This window comes from Myotis daubentonii, chromosome 20, assembly GCF_963259705.1.
Source record: "Myotis daubentonii chromosome 20, mMyoDau2.1, whole genome shotgun sequence".
In the NCBI taxonomy this organism is placed as follows: Eukaryota; Metazoa; Chordata; class Mammalia; order Chiroptera; family Vespertilionidae; genus Myotis; species Myotis daubentonii.
In genome coordinates this window covers 6841901-6863855 of record NC_081859.1, presented here as the reverse complement: position 1 = coordinate 6863855, position 21955 = coordinate 6841901, and the positions used below count along the sequence as shown (strand labels likewise).

Here is a 21955-nt window from a genome sequence, read left to right as displayed (position 1 = left end):
AATACAGGTGTGAACACATTCTGAAAGTAAGAAATCCTAGAACCAACAGAAGCAGGAGCTAAGACACATGAGATCAATCATAGGACACAGGCCGGAGACTGTAAGTAACCCACACACCAATGACTGTTAGCATTAGCTTAGGCAAATCATTTTAAACTAAAATGTACTTTAAAAGCCTTAGGCTCTAAAACAGTTGCAACCAGATCAGCAGCAGCAGACACTCTCAGGGTGGAAACCAGCAATCAGAGTTTAACGAGCCCTCCAGGAAATTCTGATTGGTTGAAAGTTTGAGAACCGCTGCTCCAAAACTCACAAATTCAGTGTTTCACCCCCATTCCACACTCCACCTCCCCCGAAGTAGAACACAGTGTAGCTCAGTTCTTTTGTTGATATGCTACCTGGACATGGTAAAAAAAACTTTTTAAAACAGGGAAGGGCCCCAACCAGTTTGGCTCAGTGGATAGAGCATCGGCCTTCGGACTAAAAGGTCCCAGGTTCAATTCCAGTCAAGGGCATGTACCTTGGTTGTGGGCACCTCCCTGGTAGGGGGTGTGCAGGAGGCAGCTGATCAATGTTTCTCTCTCATCAATGTTTCTAGTTTTCTATCCCTCTCCCTTCCTCTCTGTAAAATTCAATAAAATATCTATCTATATCTATCTATATCTATATATATCTATCTATATATATAGATATAGATAGATATATATAAAACACAAGGACGGGGTATTTATGTCCATATATCGTCATACTGTACGAGTTCAGGAAACAGTACAGAATGTAGCAGGGTGGGATGTCCAGTGGAGACGGACACTTCTGAACAGTAACTGGATCACAGAGCACAGCGAACGTCTAGTGGGAGAGCAACTCATTTTGTCTGAACTGAGAAAGTTGTTTTAAAAACAACATTTTTGAGAGAGAGAGGAAGGGAGAGGGAGGGAGCAAAATATCAGGAATTGAGCCCACAACCCAGGCATGTGTTCTGTCTGGGAATCGAACCGGCAACCTTTAGGTGCCCAGGATTAATCCCAACCAACTGAGCCACACCAGCGAGGGCAGAGCTATGTTCGTTTTATAACTGAAGGCTTTGATGGCCCCAATGGGAATTCTGAGATTTCCTCTCTATATAATCGTCTTTAACAGCCACAGATCCCGGCACACTATATAGTGGGCACTCGTAAATATTGTAAGTGAAGAGAAACAATTCTTATTCTAAAGCATACAATAAAATATTCCTTTCCCCCCCTCAACTTTAGGGATATTTGTAACCGAAAGCACTCCTGACTATTTTGTGGATGGAAAAGAGCAACTAGAAATACATGCCGAAGAGCCAGCTAGCGCCACGCCTGTCATGGTTTATTTGACTAAGACGGTAAGTTTGCCATACATGGTTTCTTCAAATAGTATGTTGATGATTACAGTTTTTACGCTGATTTCGAGCATGAGGTGAGAAAGCTAAGGTGTTTTTCTGAAAATGACTCCCGATTCTTGAAGAGGGCCTCAGGTACGTGACTCTGATGGGCTCTTAGGTCAGCGCAGCACTTAGGAGGATTTCTGTGTGCCCGAGCTGGGCTTATGCACCGCTGTAAAACACGGCAAGGAGATAGAGACATCCACCTGAACACACTTCCATACAGGCCGAAAGAGAGCGTTTACCTGGTGGTGAGCACTGTGTTAAATAAATCGATTCGCTGTGGTGGGAGAAAGGTCAGAGACGGTCAGAAGTGGGCTGAGATATGTTTGGGGCAGAGCTGAAGGGCCAGTGGGAGTTTGATGTGTAGTTTGTTGTTGAATAGAAGGACAGCGGGGGTGAGGGACTGGGGGGCGGGGGCGGGGGACGGGGCAGTGTGCAGTCAGAAGAAATAACATGTTCAAGCAGATGGAGGCATAAAGAAAAGTTTATTTGGGGGAGTCAAGGAAGCTTTGTGTGTCATTCAAATGCAGAGTAATGGTGAGGCATAAAGGAAGTTGTGTATCTTGGTGTGTTAGGCTGTTAGGGATGGGGGTTGGTCCTTTCGAGTTTTTAGCAGAAAAGAGGTATGGTCAGATTTGTTTCTCAGAAAGAGTCACTTACGGTAAAATATTCAGATTTATCTTCCTAAAGGAAGTCATGACCCAAATGAGATACTTAATCTATTTTACCTAAGCTTTTTAGGTCATAGCTCCCCCTTGTGGTGTTTGTTGAAATGGGGTGGTTTTTCTTGGTAAATTATTTGAAGCGACAGAGAAAGTATCCTCCCCTACAAAAATACTTTTCCTCCTGGTTCTGTGATTTCAAAACTTGTGTAGGAAAGAGGAGTTTTTTTGTTCTGTAAAATGCATGGGTTTTGAGCCAGGATGATCTGGTTTCAAATCCCAGATACATCATTTAGATACAGGGGTGGGGAACGCCTGGCCCTCAGGTTGTGTGAGGTCCGAGAAATCATTTGGTCTGGCCCTGCCCACGCATTAGGGGTGAGTGAATTAAATGTCTGACCAAATATTTCGGGCTAATTTTTAAGATGATCATTTTGTATGGCCCACGAATGATATTACAAATATCCAAATGACCTTTGACAGAAAAGGGTTCCCCACCCCTGATTTAGAAGCGTGGGCAAATTACTAAACTTTGAATATCAGCTTCCTCGTCTTCACAAAGCAGATAATACCTACTCCGATCGTTGTCAGGACAACATGAGTTGATAACAAACAGTGTCTAGCACAGTGCCTGGCGTTTTGTAGGCGTCACCCCCTACCTGCTTCTCATTTGGATGACCAGGGGTCCAGTATAAAGATGTCGAATACCTAAGGAATTCAGGAGGAAGGCCACCGATGGGAAGGCTGGAGGAAAACCAAACTGCTTTTCAGTTTCCTCCATGGTCATTGTGGTGGGTGGCAGCAGGTCCGGGTGAAGGTGTGTGTGACCTGTGAGGCAGAATAATGAAATTTCCAGCGATTAAGGGAGGCTCAGAATTCACATTTGATAATCAGAATACATCATCATCCCTCCCACAGTTTCACCGTCTCCATATGTGGGAGGGATTCTTTATTCCCTTTACTTACAGGTAGGCACAGAGCCCTGTTCTAGCCCAGGGTTGGGGGACACAGATGTGCTACAGGTTACAGTACCTGCTTGGGGGTTGATGGGAGAACACAGATACGAGTGGCAAGAGAAGAGGGTGCAATGTTGCAAAATAACATTGGTTTGAAAGGTACAAAGCATTTTGATGGCCCAATATGCACCAAGTCTCGTGCTAGGAATAGAAGGTTGCAGCGGGTCTCAGCCTGTGGGTCGCGACCCCTTTGGCGGTCGAAGGACCCTTTCACAGGGGTCGCCTAAGACCATCCTGCATATCAGATATTTACATGACGATTCATCACAGTAGCAACATGACAGTGATGAAGTAGCAACGAAAATAATGTTATGGTTGGGTCACAGCATGAGGAACTGTATTTAAAGGGCCAGAAGGTTGAGAACCACTGTTAGGGGGTATAAAGCGTAATTCTGGATTTCCCTGGTTGTCCCTGCTCTGTTGTTCTTCTGAATCCACTCTACACTCAACCCGGAGACATGCCTCTAAAATCTGCAAGAACTGCTTCCTCTCCAGCTTCCTGTCCCGTTTCTTCCTGATCCTCTTCTTTCCATGAGTCCCGTAACCATCGAACGCGGGACCCCCTGAGCCCACTGGCGCGGGCGTGATAATGGCGCGGTTCCTTAGGACGTGGCTTTTGAAGGGGCATCAGCAGGAAATGAGGCCCTGGAGCCCCCGGCGGTCGGGAAGGGAGCCTTGAGCGGGGCAGGCACCTGAGCGCACGGAGGCCGAGCGGTCCAGCGAGCGGAGCGACCGCAGGTGTCCGGGGGCTCAGCCCGCGGGGACTGAGAGTCCGGCTCGGGGCGGGCGAGTGGCCGGCCCCGCCCCCCCGTCCTCCTCCCGTAGCCGGGGCCTCCCCTCGATCGCGCTCTCTCCCCCGGTACCTGAGGCAGGTGCGCCTCCTTCCTTCCCGCGCCGGTCCGTTCCTTCCGCGCAGGTCCGTTCGCTCCCTCCCCGCCGCGCTCGACCATTGGCTCCTCCCGCCGCGGCCCCGCCCACCAAGGCCCCGCCCACCAAGGCCGCGCCCCCGCCGGCACGTTGACGTCGCCCGGGGGCAGGGGCCGATGACGTGGTTGACGGCAGGTGTAGGAAGTGTCAGTGCCGGCGGCGGGGGAGGCGAAGTTCACTGCCAGCTCCCGCCCCTCGGGTCCTTTCCGAAGGGGGAGCCGGTGACCAGAGGGGCCCCCGGGGCCGCACCTCGGGGAAGCGTCGCCTCCGTCGCCTGCCCCCGCGCCATGGACTCCGTACCCGCCACTGTGCCTTCCGTGTCCGCCTCCCCCGGGGACTCGGAGCTGCTGGGACCCCTGTCGGTGTTCTTCGCGGCGCTGATAGCCAAGCTCCTGGAGGTGATGGTCCCGTTCCCGGGGGGCGGGGGGGCGGGGGGGTGCGGACCCCGGGCCGGCCGGTGGCCGTTCTGATGGGAGAGGGTGCCCTGGCGGACGGGGCGAGGGAGAAACGGGGGCCAGGCCCGAGGCGGCGGGACCCAGCAGCGCTGCTCCAGGAGGCGGCGGGGGCGGGCGAGGTGTCGCCTGTTGGTTCCCATTGAGCCCTGAGCAGGCAGCGGGCGCTGGGTTACCCTGGCCTGCGATCGCCGTCCTCACCGGCCCCGCCGCCTCCTCCCCGGTGACCCCGGCTCCGCGGGGGCGGGGCCAGTCGGACAGGTGCCGTGAGTGGGCAGAGGCGCTGGGAACCGAGCACGGGCGGGTGTTTCCTGCACGGCCTTCGCGGAAGCAGTTAGAATGGAGGCGCTGAGGTGCACGGAAGACAGTTATATTCAGGGGCGCCCCCCGAGACCACTGACCAGCTGTGCGGCCTCCTTGCCATGTGTCTGTAGGAGTGGAATACAGTCTTAGGGGAAAAGTGCACTTTTTTGTGTTACTTTCTACCATTTTGGTTTTATTTGCTGCTGTATAACTTGATTGCTTGGTACAGGATTTTAATTGTTTTATGTGGCTGTTGAAGTCATACACATCAGCTAGATCCTGAGGGATTCTAGCCCTGTGTTAGACACGGTGATGTGGTGTCGCATATGGAAATACATGCACAACTTAAAGACATTTGCATTCATACTGTTTAGAAACATTTCAAATCAAACAAGAAATGTGAGGCCGCCCGGCTGGTGTGGCTCAATGGTTGAGCATCGACCTATGAGCCAGGAGGTCAGGGTTCGATTCCCGGTCAGGGCACATGCCCGGGTTGTGGGCTCGATTCCCTGTGCGGGGCATGCAGGAGGCAGCCGATCGATGATGTTCCTCTCTCATCATGGATGTTTCTCTCTATTCCTCTCTCTTCTACTCTCGCTAAAAAATCATTAGAATATTTTTTTTTAAAGGAGAGAGGAGTGTGAGGCTGCCAGTATCCAGTCTTTGTAGAAACCATGGAAGCTATTGAAGATTTTTGAGGGGGTAGTTACCTGCTAGAGGTTGTGCTAGAATGTCTGTGGATAATTCTTTGTGGCTGCTCGGCTGTAGAGTTTTTATTATTTCTGATATTTCTGTTTCAGCTGCTTTCTACACTGCCTGGTGAGGTTCAGCCCGGGCCTGATTTTTATGGACTGCCATGGAAGCCTGTACTTATCACTGCCTTCTTGGGAATTCTTTCATTTGTCATTTTCTTCTGGAGAACCATCCTCGCTGTGAGTAAATTAGATTAACTTATCTCTTGCCTCATAGGTACAAGGAATATTTTATAGTCACTGGCCCTTTTGTTTCTTTTTCACTTTCTACCATGAACACAAATCAATGCATGTCATCTACACTACCCTTGTAAAGTAACCCAGTGTAGTCTTCATTGGTGTTGGCTGTCATTTTTATTTTTTATTGATTTCAGAGGAAGGGAGAGGGAGAGAGAGAGAGAGAGAAACATGGATAATGACAGAGAATCATTGATTGGCTGCCTCCTGCACGCCTCCTACCGGGGATTGAGCCCGCAACCCAGGCATGTGCCCTTGGCCGGAATCGAACCCGGGACCTTTCAGTTCGCAGGCCAGCACTCTATCCACTGAACCAAACCGGCTAGGGCTTAGCTGTCTTTTTGTTTGTGCTTTTTCCTGCACTAGTCTCCTTTCCCTTTCAGGATTATGACCACTATTCACAGGGGGTTGGGAAAATCTGAATGATCTCGAGCTAATTTATTAGACTTCTAAATTCAGCCAATAGTCAACTTTAAATAGGATTCCCATGATGTTTTCTGGTGAGAGGAAGAGGCATGTCTTAGTACAAAGACAATGCCTTTAATTTTGTCTTTTTGAACAGTCATTGTTTCTAGACCTCATTCTGGCAGTTTGGGGTTGTCAAGTTATTTCGGGTAAATGAAGCATTAGTATATTTAATATGAAAATATTACCCATTTTCATTTTTTTAATATATTTTATTGATTTTTTACAGAGAGGAAGGGAGAGAGATAGAGAGTTAGAAACATCGATGAGAGAGAAACATCGATCAGCTGCCTCCTGCACATCTCCCACTGGGGATGTGCCCGTAACCCAGGTACATGCCCTTGATCGGAATCGAACCTGGGACCTTCAGTCCGCAGGCCGACGCTCTATCCACAGAGCCAAACCGGTTTCGGCTCCATTTTCATTTTTTAAAGTTAGGTGCTTAGCTAATAAGATTGGTGCTCATTCCATAGATATATAAATGTACCTTTTGTTGCAAAATGAGGTGTTTGCCTTATTGCTTTTATCTATCAAACTATTTATGAAGTATCACTACCAATTGCATTTGAAATGCTTTGTAACCTTTTTCTAACCCTACGGCTCATTGGGCTGAACCAACTGTTACTAAATTTCCTTGTAGTTATGATTTGACTATTATATTAGAACTGTATTATTTCTAATAATGAAATCAAATTTAATTTTATTTCTTTCTCTTTTAGGTAAGGAGTCATGTGTACCAAGGTAAATATTTAGGCTGGTTTTGTTATTGTGCTGTGTCCTCATTATTGGTGCTAGAAGTAGATATAGTGACATCTGATATATGACTGACTTATTAACTCCTGAAGGTTTCACTAATGCTGGGTTGTGGTTTGGGTGATAGAGTAGATAGATGGTGATGCTACCCACTGACATAGGGGATGAGGTGGAACAGAGTCGCAGTAGGAAGAAGATGATTGGTTTAATTTGGGGCAGATTGACTTCAAATATTGATGGAATGCAAATTTATTACATGTGAACAGTGTTTCTGGGCTAATGTTATAATCAATACAGTATATAAATATATTTACGTAGATAATTTGAGGAATAAGAGATGCAAATCAATATGCTATACTTTCATCTGTTCCTCTTTGCAAGTTATGTATAGTTGAAATGACCACAGTTTCTGTGAAGAAAGGGGTTTCCTGAAGGGAAGGATGTAGAGCTAAAATATTTTACTGTATTTCCTAGCTCTTAAATAATTTTTATTGGAAACTCATTGAAGGAAAGGTTCTTACTATATTTTTCTTAAATTTTAATATTTTACACTTTATTTCTCTGCTTTTTAAAGGCTGATAGTTATGCTAAGAAGTTATTTTCCTTCATAGTGCAGGATAAGATGTCTTTGTTGCTGATAGATTGGGTAATTTAGTTTTATTTAGAAGTCATAATTCCATTATGGATTCGCCCCCCCCCTTTCTTTTAGTCACTGAACAGCAAATTTCTGAGAAGTTGAAGATGCTCAAGAAAGAAAACGCAGATCTTGTACAAAAATTGTCAAATTATGAGCAGAAGGTATAATTCTTTTAGTTTTTTTCCCCATGGTTCCAGCTTCATTTCCTCCTCCTATCTTATAGTTATTATGCTATTTTTAAATCATATTTTTAAATTCCATTATTCTCTACAAACCATTCAAATTTGAAGCAAAGTACTACTCTTTTTTCTAAAGGGGCCACCTGGTGGAGATACGTTTGATAGCACTCTGATTCATATTTCTATATTCTGAATGCTTTATCTAAATAGGTCAAGGAATCAAAGAAGCATGTTCAAGAAACCAAGAAACAAAATATGATTCTCTCTGATGAAGCAACTAAATTTAAGGTAAAAATCCCTGATCATTTTGAGGTTACATTCAAAGAACAAAAGAAAAATAAGTAATTATTATTAATCTTCATATCGTTTTCTATAGCATAGAATCAAGGAACTTGAAGAAACTAAGGAAAATCTGAACGATACAGCAAAAAATCTGCGTCTCCTCTTAGAATCTGAGAGAGAACAGAATGCCAAGAATGAGGACTTGGTAAGAGTTTCACTCTAAGTGTCACCAGCACTTGGATTTCAAACCATTTTATTTTTCAAGCTATTTTATAGATTGGGTGAGTTGAACTCTGCATTTTCCCATGTTGTAACTAGAGTAAGATTGGAAGCCAGGGGAGTTGAACCTACATCTGTTCATTTCTTGGGAACTTTAAATGCTAATACCACAAGTTCTCATTCTTATGGTCCTAGGAAGTATTTTTGTCCTCAGCCCAGGGTAATTTTTATATTGCTTGGCTCAACCCCCAAAACATGTTGAGCAACTAAGAAACTAGCCCAGTTGAACAGTGCTAGTGCTTTGTTTTGTTTGCGTGGTTCTTTTTAAAAATAGACTTCTAATATTAGGACAGTTTTAGAGTTCAAGTTCAACATAGTAGAGAGAGGGTTCCCATGTATCACACGCCCAGTTACACATGATCACCTGGCTGAGGCTGCTCCACGGTACAGTCAGCCCTCTGCCGCCTTGGCCTGCTGTATCCTGGAAGTCACAGCCCACAGCTAAAGGGGGAAGAGGCGCCCGCCCACCCCTCACCCCCCCCCCCCCCGCCCCAACCTGGGGAGGCAGCGTCCTTCATAATTTATCGTGAAGTCTCCTCTAGGTGAGGTTTGTCTATTCTCCGGTCCAGCCATTTTTAGTTCAGGCCAGAGAATTTTTTTTTTTTTTAAATATGTTTTATTGATTTTTTTACAGAGAGGAAGGGAGAGGAACAGAGTCAGAAACATCAATGAGAGAGAAACATCGATCAGCTGCCTCCCGCACATCCCCTCCTGGGGATGTGCCTGCAACCAAGGTACATGCCCTTGACCGGAATCGAACCCGGGACCCCTCAGTCCGCAGGCCGACGCTCTATCCACTGAGCCATACCGGTTAGGGCCAGAGAATTTTTAAAGTGACCTCGGGATCTTTTTCTCTCTTACTAGGAAAAACCATTGATTTGAACTGGGGTACTCAAAAGTTTTTTCATTTCCTTTGCTTTCACCTTTTTGTCTGGTCCTCTGCCACATTATCTCATAGACAGGAAGGCAGTGGGTGGCATGAAACACTAATACCTCCAATTATTTTCTTGTTTCCTCATCTCTTTACATTCTTGGCTTTTCTTGGAGGCTAAGGCTGGGTCACCTGCTTTTACCTGCTATACATAGGGGATGGCCCTTCTTTTCTAGCTTGTATCCCAGTGTTCCTACTGAAATCCTGATATATTTTGTGTGTTCTTTTCCACATGGCAGATATCGGAAAACAAGATATCTTTAGAGAAGTTAAAGGATGTTATTGCAATGAACGCCTCAGAACTTTCAGAGGTAAAGCTGCCTTTCATTCCTGCAAGATATTAATGCAATGTCTTAGTTTTATTGCGGAGCAAACTCTTATTTGTGCTAGAATATGCAACTGAAAACTATCTGATGTCTAATTGGGAAAATGAAACTTTGTGGGGTTTTTTTCCTCCTTTGGAATCAATTCATTAATAGGAGTGTTTTGCACTAGGTTCAGATTGCCCTTAATGAAGCTAAACTTAGTGAGGAGAAGGTGAAGTCCGAATGCCACCGGGTTCAAGAGGAAAATGCTAAGCTTAAGAAGAAGAGAGACCAGGTAAAGAAAAGTTAACCCAATACCATTGCCTCTTGAATATCTTTTCTCAGATCTGTTTTTAAGGAAATGAAATATGTATGCAGGATTCTATTCTGAGATACACCGAGTTTAAACTGTGCTCCCCAAATTGAGTACATGTGTTCGTCCTCCATCTGTTCTGGATTTTCTGTTCTGTACAGTTTCTTAGAGCTAGCGGAGTGCTTATTGTCTTCAAACACCAACCAGTTATTAACCTAAATGGCCTCAATGGGGCAGTGGATTTGCTTCTTAAACTAAAGAATTAGTCTAAGCCAGGGGTGGGCAAACTTTTTGACTCGAGGGCCACAATGGGTTCTTAAACTGGACCGGAGGGCCGGAACAAAAGCATGGATGGAGTGTTTGTGTGAGCTAATATAAATTCAAAGTAAACATCATTACATAAAAGGGTACGGTCTTTTTTTTTTTTAGTTTTATTCATTTCAAACGGGCCGGATCCGGCCCGCGGGCCGTAGTTTGCCCACGGCTGGCTCTAAGCAGTTCCTGCTTCAAGGGAAGATGACATGGTCTGGGTCTGGGAGACTGGGATTGTTCCCTTCCTTTCCTACTGGGTGTTAGTTCTTTGAATTGGCTGCCATTTTCTGAAGGATACAGTAAACTGGATCAGCTTCTGAGGGTTGGAGCCACTCTCCCTTCGCCCTTTTTTTTTTTTTTTTTTTTTAAATATATTTTATTGATTTTTTTTTTTTTTTACAGAGAGGAAGGGAGAGAGATAGAGAGCTAGAAACATCGATGAGAGAGAAACATCGATCAGCTGCCTCCTGCACATCTCCCACTGGGGACGTGCCCGCAACCCAGGCACACGCCCCCGACCGGAATCGAACCCGGGACCCCCCAGTCCGCAGGCCGACGCTCCATCCACTGAGCCAAACCGGCCTCGGCTCCCTTAACCGAGGCCTTAGCCCGTGGTGACGGGCAAAGAGGAGCCTGGCTCCGTACTAACCTGTCTCGGTCACGCGGTCCTGATGTCTCCAGTACAAAGCCCTAACTATCGGAAATTCATGTGCTTTAACTTTTCAGTTGCAGCAGGAAATCAAAGACTTGAATAAATCCCACGCTGAGCTCAGTGAGCAAATCCAATCATTTGAGAAGTCTCAGAAAGATTTGGAAGTAACTCTTACTCAAAAAGATGATAATATCAATGTAAGTTCATTCTCTCGAACACATGTTTAGTTCTCATGAACTCCCACGCAACCAGGAGGTTCCTTCTAATACCCTTTTGCTTCTTTTCTAGGCTTTGACGAATTGCATCACACAGTTGAATCGGTTAGACTGTGAATCTGAATCTGAGCATCAACATAAAACAGGAAATGAATCAGATGAACTAGCAAACGGGGAAGTGGGAGGTAAGATGGGTTTCAGGGAGGCTAGTCCTCTTTCTGCCTTCCTGTCTTTAATCAAGTAACCAGTGCGCCTTTAGAGTTGTGGGCGCACGTCGCTGGATCTGTGTGCGCGTCCGTGTGCGCTGGGCAGAGGTGGGTGGCTGGGCTGCGGTGTGACAGTGGGCGTGCAGTGAGTGCTGGTTTTGCTTTTCCATCCCAGTAGAACTAGACATGTGCACTGGTGCTGGGCACTGAGGAGAAACTGGTTTCCCACCTTCACGGAGATGACACTGGGATTTAATGCGCATCATCTCTAGCTCCATGGTTCGAAGGCCCCATAACTGACTTTGAGAGTGAGGTTGTGGGAGCCATGAACTGACTAGAGATGAGATGTTTCTGGATGCTGCTTCCCGAGTTGGATGTTGCTCGCATAGTGGGTGTTTTCAACCCCACCCGGTAGCAGATTCAAGGGGAGAAGGGAGGAATGAGTCTTTCTAATGAAGATACTTGACCAGGTAGAGGTAGATGTGAGAGGGAAGAGAGAGCTTTGCCTCGCATGTACCTCCTTGCTCACGAATGGCATGGGTAACATTTTTATTGCACAAACTCTCTTATAAGTCAAGTAGCCTAATCAGTTCTGTTGGTTCATTTGTTTTGACTTTGACTGTTTAAACATAGTCATTTTTCATTTCGGGGAAATCGAGAAGTAGAGTTAAAAAGCACGGGAGGAAGAAGTAATGAAACCTCTTTGTTTCCTAGGTGACCGAAGTGAGAAGATGAAACATCAGATTAAGCAGATGATGGACATTTCTCGGGTACCGTCCTTTGTGTAGAACAGAGTGGCGTCCGTGCCTGTGAGTCCTTACTGTGCCTCCTTTTAAGAACACCTCTCTCTGCTGCACTTTCTAGACACAGACGGAAATATCCGTAGTTGAAGAGGATCTAAAACTTCTACAGTGTAAGCTGAGAGCCTCGATGTCCACAAAATGTAACCTGGAAGGTAGGTTGCCAGATATTGGGAAGAGAAAGAATTGCTTTGGATGCTCGGCTGGTGTGACTCAGTGGTTGAGCATTGACCTATGAGCCAGGAGGTCACAGTTTGATTCCTGGTCAGGGCACATGCAGACTAGATCCCCAGTAGGGGGCATGCAGGAGGCAGCCAATCAGTGATTCTCTTTCATCATTGATGTTTCTATCTCTCTCTCCCTCTTCCTTCATCTCTGCAATCAATAAAAAAAAATTTTTTTTTTTAAATAAACATTGCGTTGGAAAGAGAAAGAATGGCTCCGGTGTTCATGTTTCCCACCCTCAAGTTGCCCAATCCTTGTGCACACACAGCTCACACGTGTTCTCCTCTGCAGACCAAATAAAGAAGTTAGAAGAGGAGCGCAGCTCCCTGCAGGCCGCCAAGGCCGGGCTGGAGGAGGAGAACAAGACCCTGAAGCAGAAGGTGGAGATCCTGAACGAGCTCTACCAGCAGAAGGAGATGACGCTGCAGAAGTACGGTTCTCCCGGGGCGTTGGCAGCAAGACGGTCGCTTAACTAACGGCGTGACTATCCGATCACTGTGTCTCCTTTTTAAAGATTACCAAGGGTTTCCATCCATGATTAAGTTAGAGTTGCCTTTTTCCCTTTCTGCCCCATTTTCCATAACTTGCATTTTTCTTTCCATTCTAACCAGTTGTCAGAAATTTTTTGAGGGGGAGTGGTGTTGGTACTAACAGTTACTGCTGCAGAAGTGGTTTTTTTTTTGGTTTTTTTTTTTATGATCCTTACCCTTTCTGTAGTCTTGAAAAATCCTGAGTGATTTACATACATTATTTTTTTTTAATTTTTTAAAATATATTTTATTGATTTTTTACAGAGAGGAAGAGAGAGAGATAGAGAGTTAGAAACATCGATGAAAGAGAAACATCGATCAGCTGCCTCCTGCACAACCCCCACTGGGAAAGTGCCCACAACCCAGGTACATGCCCTTGACCGGAATCGAACCCGGGACCTTTCAGTCCGCAAGCCGATGCTCTATCCACTGAGCCAAACCGGTTTCGGCTACATACATTATTTTTAGTAAAGTAAATACTTCAAAAGGAATATTTAGCTATTGAAGATATGTAAGTCAGATGCACTAAACATTACATAATGTAACCGTGGCAAGGACGTTGGCCTGTCTTTTAGATTTTCATCACCACGTCTCGCGGAATGCCCCGTCAGCTTTGATTGCGTGGCACATAATAATAGTACCTGTCCGTACTTTAATCTTAGCATCTTACTAGGTAACCGGTCTATTGCAGCCATTCATTAAATACTGGCTGAAGTATTGAATGGGCAGTTAAGAATACATAAACCTTTTTCTCTTTGGTATTAACCCTTTTTACTATAGCGCTTCTCTCATTTTGCTTCTGATTCATAGAAAATTAAGTTTCAAGTTGTGTCTTTTGAATCAGAACTATGTGCAGAGAGGTCCAAGGGTAACAAGAAAATAGTGTTTTTTAAACCGTTAAATGTTACAACCATTGTCATTTATGTTACAGTACTTTGACAGCTTGAGCTGGCAGGTTATTGGGTTAAAACCAGTGTCCCGTAGATAGTACACTGAACAGGGGGCAGAGTCTCTTTCTCTTCAATGGACATTGCCAGTCCTTGGCTTTTCTCTCTCCTCATCACAATCCCACTGAAGCAGGTGGGGTGTGGGATTGGGACCTAAACTGTGGAAGTGTCTGTGGTTAATTGCACAGACAGGAGACGTGTTTTAAAAACTCTGTCTTCAGCTGAGAAACAGCCCTTCCGTGACAGGAATAAGAGAAGCAGTTACAGGTCTCCCCGTGGTAGGAATCGGAATCATCCCCTGCTTTACCCTGATGAGCTTGACTGTCGGGCAGATCTGCCCTGGCTTCCCACAGGAGGCAAATGAGCTTTCATTGTCTCGAGTCCCGGAACGCTGCCCGTGGACCACCTAGTGTTTCTCATTTCTTTGTTTTATTTGTGAAGAAGTAGAGAATTACGAAGAGAAGTTGGGAAATGCAGGTGACTTGCCAAAGGCCAGGGCTTGGTTTGCATCCCCAAATGGCAGGTGTGAAGGAAACCCTCTGTGAATCTGTGTGCACGTCTGAGCCTCTGGGAGAGGATGGGAAGGGGAGGCATTGAGGATTCGAGTGCAGGCATTGAGACAGGCGCTGGGGGAAAGGAGACACACTTTCACTCGGTGACTGGCTCTTCCCTAGGAAGCTGAGCCAAGAGGAGTTTGAGCGGCGAGAAAGGGAGCAGCGGCTGTCAGCGGCCGACGAAAAGGCGGTTTCGGCGGCAGAGGAGATAAAAACCTACAAGTGAGTTCAGGCTTTTAACAGAAACCACTCGTTCAGTTTGCACAACAAACTGGCACATAAATAATGGTGAGAGGACATGAGTACATTTAATTCGCACAAGGAAAATTTTTCACTTAGCAAAGGAAAATAATGTTTAACAAAAATTTCCCAACACCCAACACTGGTAAATGTAAGGGAGCTTGGTAATCATGCTGGCAGATCTGGGTGGTTTAAGAGCTGTTTTAGGAAGGCAGTTTGCTGTCTGGTGTATCAGACCTTTAAAATGACCGTGACATTGATGGGCCCAGTGCTCAGCTCTGGGTAATGCTCCGTGGATATAATTAAAGGAAGAAGCTTTATGGAGGGAGCTATTGATAGCAGGCTTATATGAGAACATATTAAAGAACAGTTAAAGAAATTATAATGTATCAACTCGGAATCTCTGGCTGCTACAATAAATAAGGACATTAGGTGGTATTAGTTTTAATTATAACCATGTAAAATACGTTTCTGTTAGGATGAAATCTGTAAGGGTACAGTTACAGTAAAGGGAACATGGTAGGATCATGTGACATCTAATTCAGTTGTGCTGGACGGATAAAAGCAAGTGTATTCTTAGGTGGAGAATCGAAGAGCTAGAGGATGAATTGCAGAAAACGGAGCGCTCCTTTAAAGACCAGGTGGGTATATCGCCCGGCAGCTGCAGGATTCTTTGGGGTCTCTGACAGGCTAGTGTAATGAACCCATAAACATACTTTTTGACGTGTTATCTTTTTCAGATTTCTGCTAATGAGAAGAAAGCGCACGAGAACTGGGTAAGGTTTTTTCCCTTCCCTTTCTTTATCTGGCGCATAGTCGACCACCGCTGAACTTGGATACGTTTTCCTCCAACAGCTCAAAGCTCGTGCGGCAGAAAGAGCTATGGCTGAAGAGAAGAGGGAAGCAGCCAATTTGAGACACAAGTACGTAGCCTTGATCCCTGTTTTGTCAGTGCTCTCGGAGGTCTTCCAGGCTGTGCTGAGTGGTATTTAATAAGAATTGGTTTCCGATTTCATATTTAAGTCCATTCTTTCTCCTTGTTCAAGGTTATTAGAATTGACCCAGAAGATGGCGATGCTGCAAGAACCTGTGATTGTAAAACCAATGCCCGGAAGGCCCAGCGCACAGAACCCTCCACGGAGAGGTGGGGAGCGCTCTTGAAGGGCAGCAATCTGTATTTTGGTGTAAACTGAATATAGGTTGCTTTTTATTTCTGTGTGTAATATGACAATGCCCTAGAGACAAGCCTAAGAACTTAACACAGTGCCAACCAATAGTTTTATTGCTAGCTTTACCCAGTGGCCAGATAAGTTTCTGTTGAACGAGTACAAACAACGTTTTACATAAATGTTAAAGGCACACCTTAAAATTAAATACCCATGGCAATTTTTTAAAAAAATATATTTTATTGATTTTTTACAGAGAGGAAGGGAGAGGGATAGAGAGTTAGAAACATCGATGAGAGAGAAACATCGATCATCTGCCTCCTGCACACTCCCCACTGGGGATGTGCCCGCAACCAAGGTACATGCCCTTGACCGGAATCGAACCTGGGACCCTTGAGTCCACAGGCCGACGCTCTATCCACTGAGCCAAACCGGTCAGGGCACCCATGGCATTTTGAAGTTACTTATTACATGTTCTTACAAGCTAATATCTTTTTAAAGAATTCTCGTGATTGGCCACAAGCCTTAGAACAGAAAACACGAGAATTCTCGCGATCCATCCGCAACATGCTAAAGGAAAGAGGTTGCCTGACTTGGTAACGGTGGACTGTCACCTGCAGGCCCCCTGAGCCAGAACGGCTCTTTCGGCCCCTCACCCGTGAGTGGTGGAGAATGCTCCCCGCCACCGAGGGACCCGCCCGTGAGACCGCTCTCTGCCACGCTCAGTCGGAGAGATGTGCCCAGAAGTGAATTTGGTGAGTATTCATATTCACGTTACCTGTAAACTGTTTCAAGAGCACTTTCCCCTTTTATTTGAGAATTCTAATGCAAACTTTTTAGAATCTGTGCCTAACATAGAGAATGTCTTAATTTTACTTATTTCGAATAGTCTATTGCAAGATCTGCTTTAGAACAGAAACCATCTATTTGTTATCATTAACATTATTTATCTTACATATAAATACGTAAAGTATATTTATACTTAAGTAAAAGCATAAATAATATTGTTTTTGCTTCTATTTTTATGTTTTACTGTGATGTGTAAGCCTTTATCTGTAAAATAAATTTCTATGGAGTTCCCTTCTGAAATATTACAAAAGTAGCCTTAAGACTTTATAATTTCTGCAGCAACCATTTCTCATAGTATGAAATGCTAGGTCTTTTTTCTATTCATAACTATGTCTATGAGACTCGGTAAGATAAGGAAGTCGTCACATGCAAACTGAAAAAGGTGAGCATATACTCCTGCCTCAGCCTGCGGCGTGCGGTCCCTAACCAGTCCGTTCATCGCAGGTTTTGTTGCCCTTCTTTCTAAGCCAGCTCCTACTCTAATTCTCCAAGTCTGGGCATAAATTGTGATGTCCCCTCATAGGTGCTGGGGGCCCTGTTTTTAATGTTACTTTCAGAGTTGAGCCCTGCCCCGTCCACAGTTGGTTTATTCCTCCTGAAAATCCACGCAAGGGCTCTGTTCTTTCTTTCTCAAGGTTCAGAGGACGAGCCTCCACCTCCTCTCCAGTGCTCTGAGGCACCTGGGAGCCCCTCTGCCTCTGGTAGGGACCTGGTGTGTTCAAGGTCTAAAATCATGGAGGCAGCCGGCCAGTGAGGCTCAGTGGTTGAGCCTCAGCCTATGAACCAGGAGGTCACGGTTCCATTCCTGGCCTGGGCACGTGCCCGGGTTGCGGGCTTGATCATCAATAGGGGGTGTATAGGAGGCAGCCGGTCAATGATTCTCTCTCATCATTGATGTTTCTCTCTCTCTCCCCCCGACCCTTCCTCTCTGAAATCAATAAAAATATATTAAGAAAACAACAACAAAATCATGGAGGCAGGGCTAGAGGGGTTTTTATTCTTCCTCAAAGAGCATGTAACTCAGAGGAAGTCTAACTCATCCTCTGGCTTCGACAGACCCCGGGTCTGGTGCAGCTCCCATGATGAACAGCAGCCCAAGAAGCGCGTCCCCTTCCAGGGTGGGTGAGGGCAAGGTACGTATTTCCGGAAGCACTGCGCTGTATCCGCAGCCCTCTCTCGCCTCGTCCATCACTGTGTGTGTGTGCGGTTATCTCTCTACTGTCTCATTTATTTTTTAAAAAGCAAACGGTTCCCCAGGAGTTTGAAGGCCCTTCAGTTCCCAGCACTACACCTTTGGCTGAGCATCCAGCAGCAGTGAGTACTGAGGCTGAGGACTGCCCTGGGCTTGTCACACCTGGTGCCTTTCTGGAAAGGACACGCAGGCCCTGGCACGAACCTGCCTGCGTGAACTTGCACGGCCGTGTGAGCTTCCTCTGGCCTTGGACTTGCGAGTGATTCTCTGCTGCTGAAATCTGACCGGTTAACTGGTTTCTGTTTTGGTTCGGTGATTAACCCGTTTGGAGTGCTATAATTAACTAAAACACGTGCACAGGCACCACTCCACCCTTACATCGCGTGCTTCCGAGTTGAGCGCTCTCAAGGAAAGTAAATCCACCGTGTGGTGCATAACTCATCGTCAGTACGTGTGCTGGGAAGTCTGCTATTTAAGACCCTCTCCAGTTGTACAGTAGGCAAACCCTAATTTGAATAACCTGCAATCACAGCTTCGTAACAGAAGGATGTTTGCCGGGGGTGAAACACTGACTAGTGAAAACCTGTCCTTACTGTTGTGCCAGTTCCGGCAAGAGCCTTAAATGAGGTTCCCGTGAGAGTCTTGTCTCTCGTGTAGCGGCTCTCGCTGGGAGTCCTCTGTCACACCTCACAGGGCTTCTCTAGCTTGAAATAGAAGTACATGCAATTTAATTATTTAGAATTTTCAACCCAGTTTCCCGTGAGGAAAGATCAGTCCTTATCTCACAATGTACAGTATCACTGTGAGTGAAGGTGAGGATTAGCGCCCTGCCTGCCTAACTTCACCAACATGGAACATTGTTTCGGTTGGAAAACACTTCCCGTTTGGTGCAGGACCCCGGGAACACACCTCTCCTGACAGGTCTTTTCTCCAGGGGCGGCTTGAGGAAGACCCAAGACCCCTTTAAGCCGAAGGCTTCGAAGGGACTAGCCTGCTTTGTTAGAGGGCGCAGGGTGGGGGGAGCAGCTCTGACCCTGATCCTGCCTTAGCCTCCCATCCTGGATGACCTTCGGCAAAGTGTCTGCTGCTCTCTGTGCTCTTTGATATTTACAACAAGATGGTGGTACTTAGAGACCTGAGAGTTAGATGAAAAGAAATTGAAGGTACTCTGAAGAGTAGCTATGATGACAGGTGTAGAGAATGGATTTTTGTTCCCTTCTCTCCGTTCTTCGTATGGAAACAAGGAGCTGTTGTGGTGATGGGAGGGGTGTGGGAGGGGGGGAAAGCCCTGGAAGTAGATCACCGTGTATAGCATGGTGTGATTCCCCCCTCCCACTTGGACATACCAGTAGCAGCACGATCACAGCAAAACTCCACTGCTTTGCCGTGCTGCCTGCCAGGCTGCCAGTGGGACCAATGGGAGGAGGGCAGTCTCTTGCACTGGTTCTGCCCACTGGCAGGTGCCCGGCATCTGCTTCTTTGGGGTTCAGCTTTTGCTGGTGCTGGTGCTTCTGTCATTCCGGAGTATTTCAGACTTGAACCGTTTCTGCTCTGCAGGTGAATATGGCTGCAGAAGGGCCCCCTCCTTTCCCAGGCGTGCCCCTCATGGGAGGCCCTCTACCACCGCCCATTCGCTATGGACCACCTCCTCAGCTCTGCAGGCCTTTTGGGCCTCGGCCATTTCCTCCACCATTTGGTATGATGATGGACTTGCCAATCACCTCTCTGTGTGCTCCTTGCTAAGATTTTAACAGTTACTATCGCGGGCTCTGCAATGAAAGGGTAAAGCCGACGGAGTCCCTTTCAACTTGTCCTAAAGTTTCTTAGGACACATGGGGGGGGGGGGAGACTGCAAAATCTCCCTCCGCTGGGGTGGGCAGAATGGTATCTCTTGTAGACAGCAGAAACGGGCTGCTTATAGGAAGCCAGAAATATTGCTGCAGATGTTCACTGAACATCTGGGGCTGCATGCCGGGCTCTGTGGTGGATAGAACTCACTCTTCTCCGAACTCCAAGAACTCAGGGTGTCCTATAGGACCAGCAACATACGCCATATGTGTGAATGGGTCAGAGTATAAAGGGAAGACTAAACCCTCACTCCCCACCTTGGGAATAAATGGGAAGGAAGTTTTAAAGAGAAGGTGGCGTGGAACAGCTACCTAGTGGATGTTGCTGAGTTTAAATAGTTGGAGCTGGAAGGCCTTCCCAGAGGGGCAGGCACGTTGATTGTGATGCTGAGCCCCGCAGGAACTTTTAATTGACACAGCAGTAGACAGGATTCCTTTACCAAAACTTCTTTACCGTGTGAAGCCTTTTTTTTCATAATGGGTCAAATACAAGCCAAGCTCTTGGGAGATAAAGATGGCAGACTAGTGACGTAGGAAGAGCCGTGCTGCAATCCTGCCTGTGCTGCTTCATGGCTGGCCGGCCAGAGGCCTGTCACTTAAACCTGCTGAGCCTCCGTGTGACCGATGTATACAGTGGGGCTCCCACCCCTGACTTCTAGGGTTGGGAGAAATGAAAGATGAACATTCCTGGAATCCCCTACACGGAGGTATGTTCATACGTGATGCCATTTCTATTTTCCCAGGTCCTGGTTTCCGGCCACCTCTAGGCTTAAGGGACTACCCACCGGGCGTGCCACCGGGGAAACGGGATGTGCCTTTCGACCCTCGAGGATTTGTACCGGGACACCCTCATTTTAGACCTGGAGGCTCTCCTGGCCCTCGGGAGTACTTCGCTCCTGGCCCCCGACTACCGCCCCCGAGCCACGGCCCCCCGGAGTACCCTTCACCTGCTGCAAGAGACTCACATCCTCCTGGATCCAGAGAGGAGCCCCCACCTGCCTCTCAGAGCGGCAGCCAGGGCCCCTCCCAGACCTTGAAACAGAGCCCGTAACTCTGACACGCAGCCGGAGAGGAAGTGGACTGTGCACTACCCATTACAGTCTCAAATCCAAAAGTTTCAATAAAGTTAGTTTTTAGACCTAAGCTGCCCCGGCAGTGTGCATTTTTGAGCCAAACAATGAAAAAATACCATTTCTCCCCTTAAATGAACATCACCTCGTAAGCTAGAGCCTCCTCCCAACTCTGAAATGTGCAATAAAGAATACCTGTGTCTTAGTTCGTGTAGCGTATGTAACTGTTCAATGATTTAGAACGTCATGAAAAATACGAACATTTCCTGTGGAAATGCCATAAGAACATGATTTCCATTATTCTCCTGTTTTTAGTGGACACCAGTTGAACGCAGAATAACGGTGTTTATAAGCTTGAATTTTTAAAGTATCTGGTCGCAAGGACTGTTACGCTAAAAATGTTTACTAAGAAATCACTGAACTTTATCTCCCCTCTTGCTGAAGTTCTTTGTAGTGGAAGTTCATTAAAATTTGGTTATTAATGTTTCCCAAGAGTCTGTTGATTCATTTGACTGTTTTCTCGTGAGACTTGTGCCATTTGGGAAGATGAAAGCTCGGGCTCCCAGCACCAAGTTCCCTCCGTCACCCAGGCACCAGGACTGAGGGCTTCCTTCACTTCAGAGCAGCCACGGGCCATCTGGCAGCACTCAGGCGTTCTGTGACCACCTGCCTGGGTCATTCCCGAAGATGAGTTTACAGCAGGAGCAAGGAGTGTCTGACCTGATGTTCTGTTGCTTTTGCCATTTGTGCATTAAGGGTGCACAACAGAAGCCCACCGGTTTGGCTCAGTGGTTGAGCATTGACCTGTGACCCAGGAAGTCAAGGTTCAATTCCTGGTCAGGGCACATGCCCGGGTTAAAGGCTCGATCTCCAGTGTGGGGCGTGCAGGAGGCAGCTGATCGATGATTCTCTCATCATTGATATGTTTCTCTCTCTCCCTCTCTGAAATAAATAAAAACAGATTTTTTTAATAAAAAGGGTGCACAACAGAAAAATGAAAGCCATGTTTTGTGACCATAAAAGGAAATTTCTTTTATTAAAAAAAGTAAATTTTTTTCTCCCATACCTTGCCTATGATTTTCAATGAATATGGCAAAAACCATCAGAAGAGTCGAATACTCTGAGAAAGAATGATTTAAGATCTGAAGGCTTGTAACATGCCCTAGGTCAGCAACCATGGGCTGACCTCAATTCTTTTTGTTGACTGATTCTTCTCCACAGTTAATATTTGAATGTTGGCATTTGT

The 21955-nt window shown here is 46.3% G+C and overlaps 1 protein-coding gene and 1 long non-coding RNA gene across 7 annotated transcripts in view; one reads left to right on the top strand and one right to left on the bottom strand.

Annotated features, from left to right (window-relative positions):
* The window catches only part of MIA3 (MIA SH3 domain ER export factor 3), a 34755-nt gene extending 13560 nt beyond the window's left edge, over positions 1-21195 (top strand). Inside the window, exons 6-29 of one of the 6 annotated variants that reach the window (XM_059677349.1) lie at positions 1254-1369; positions 5572-5703; positions 6945-6966; positions 7688-7776; positions 8005-8082; positions 8171-8281; positions 9526-9597; positions 9782-9886; positions 10943-11065; positions 11157-11268; positions 12004-12059; positions 12154-12244; positions 12606-12744; positions 14466-14567; positions 15166-15226; positions 15326-15361; positions 15441-15508; positions 15632-15729; positions 16372-16506; positions 17236-17301; positions 17657-17733; positions 17843-17914; positions 19350-19488; positions 20383-21195. In XM_059677349.1, coding sequence (XP_059533332.1) covers positions 1254-1369; positions 5572-5703; positions 6945-6966; positions 7688-7776; positions 8005-8082; positions 8171-8281; positions 9526-9597; positions 9782-9886; positions 10943-11065; positions 11157-11268; positions 12004-12059; positions 12154-12244; positions 12606-12744; positions 14466-14567; positions 15166-15226; positions 15326-15361; positions 15441-15508; positions 15632-15729; positions 16372-16506; positions 17236-17301; positions 17657-17733; positions 17843-17914; positions 19350-19488; positions 20383-20690 — 2408 coding nt within the window. In that variant the 3' untranslated portion in view covers positions 20691-21195. Of the gene's footprint in view, positions 1-1253; positions 1370-4129; positions 4415-5571; positions 5704-6944; positions 6967-7687; positions 7777-8004; positions 8083-8170; positions 8282-9525; positions 9598-9781; positions 9887-10942; positions 11066-11156; positions 11269-12003; positions 12060-12153; positions 12245-12605; positions 12745-14465; positions 14568-15165; positions 15227-15325; positions 15362-15440; positions 15509-15631; positions 15730-16371; positions 16507-17235; positions 17302-17656; positions 17734-17842; positions 17915-19349; positions 19489-20382 lie in introns of those variants that run through there. The other 5 variants (XM_059677353.1, XM_059677350.1, XM_059677351.1 and 2 more) reach the window with 5 other exon arrangements.
* On the bottom strand, positions 1333-3943 carry LOC132222415 (uncharacterized). The gene is made up of 2 exons (XR_009450220.1): positions 2726-3943; positions 1333-1564 (listed from the first exon to the last, which is right to left on the bottom strand). It is a non-coding gene; the product is annotated as an uncharacterized LOC132222415 (long non-coding RNA).
* Positions 21196-21955: the final 760 nt, after the last annotated feature.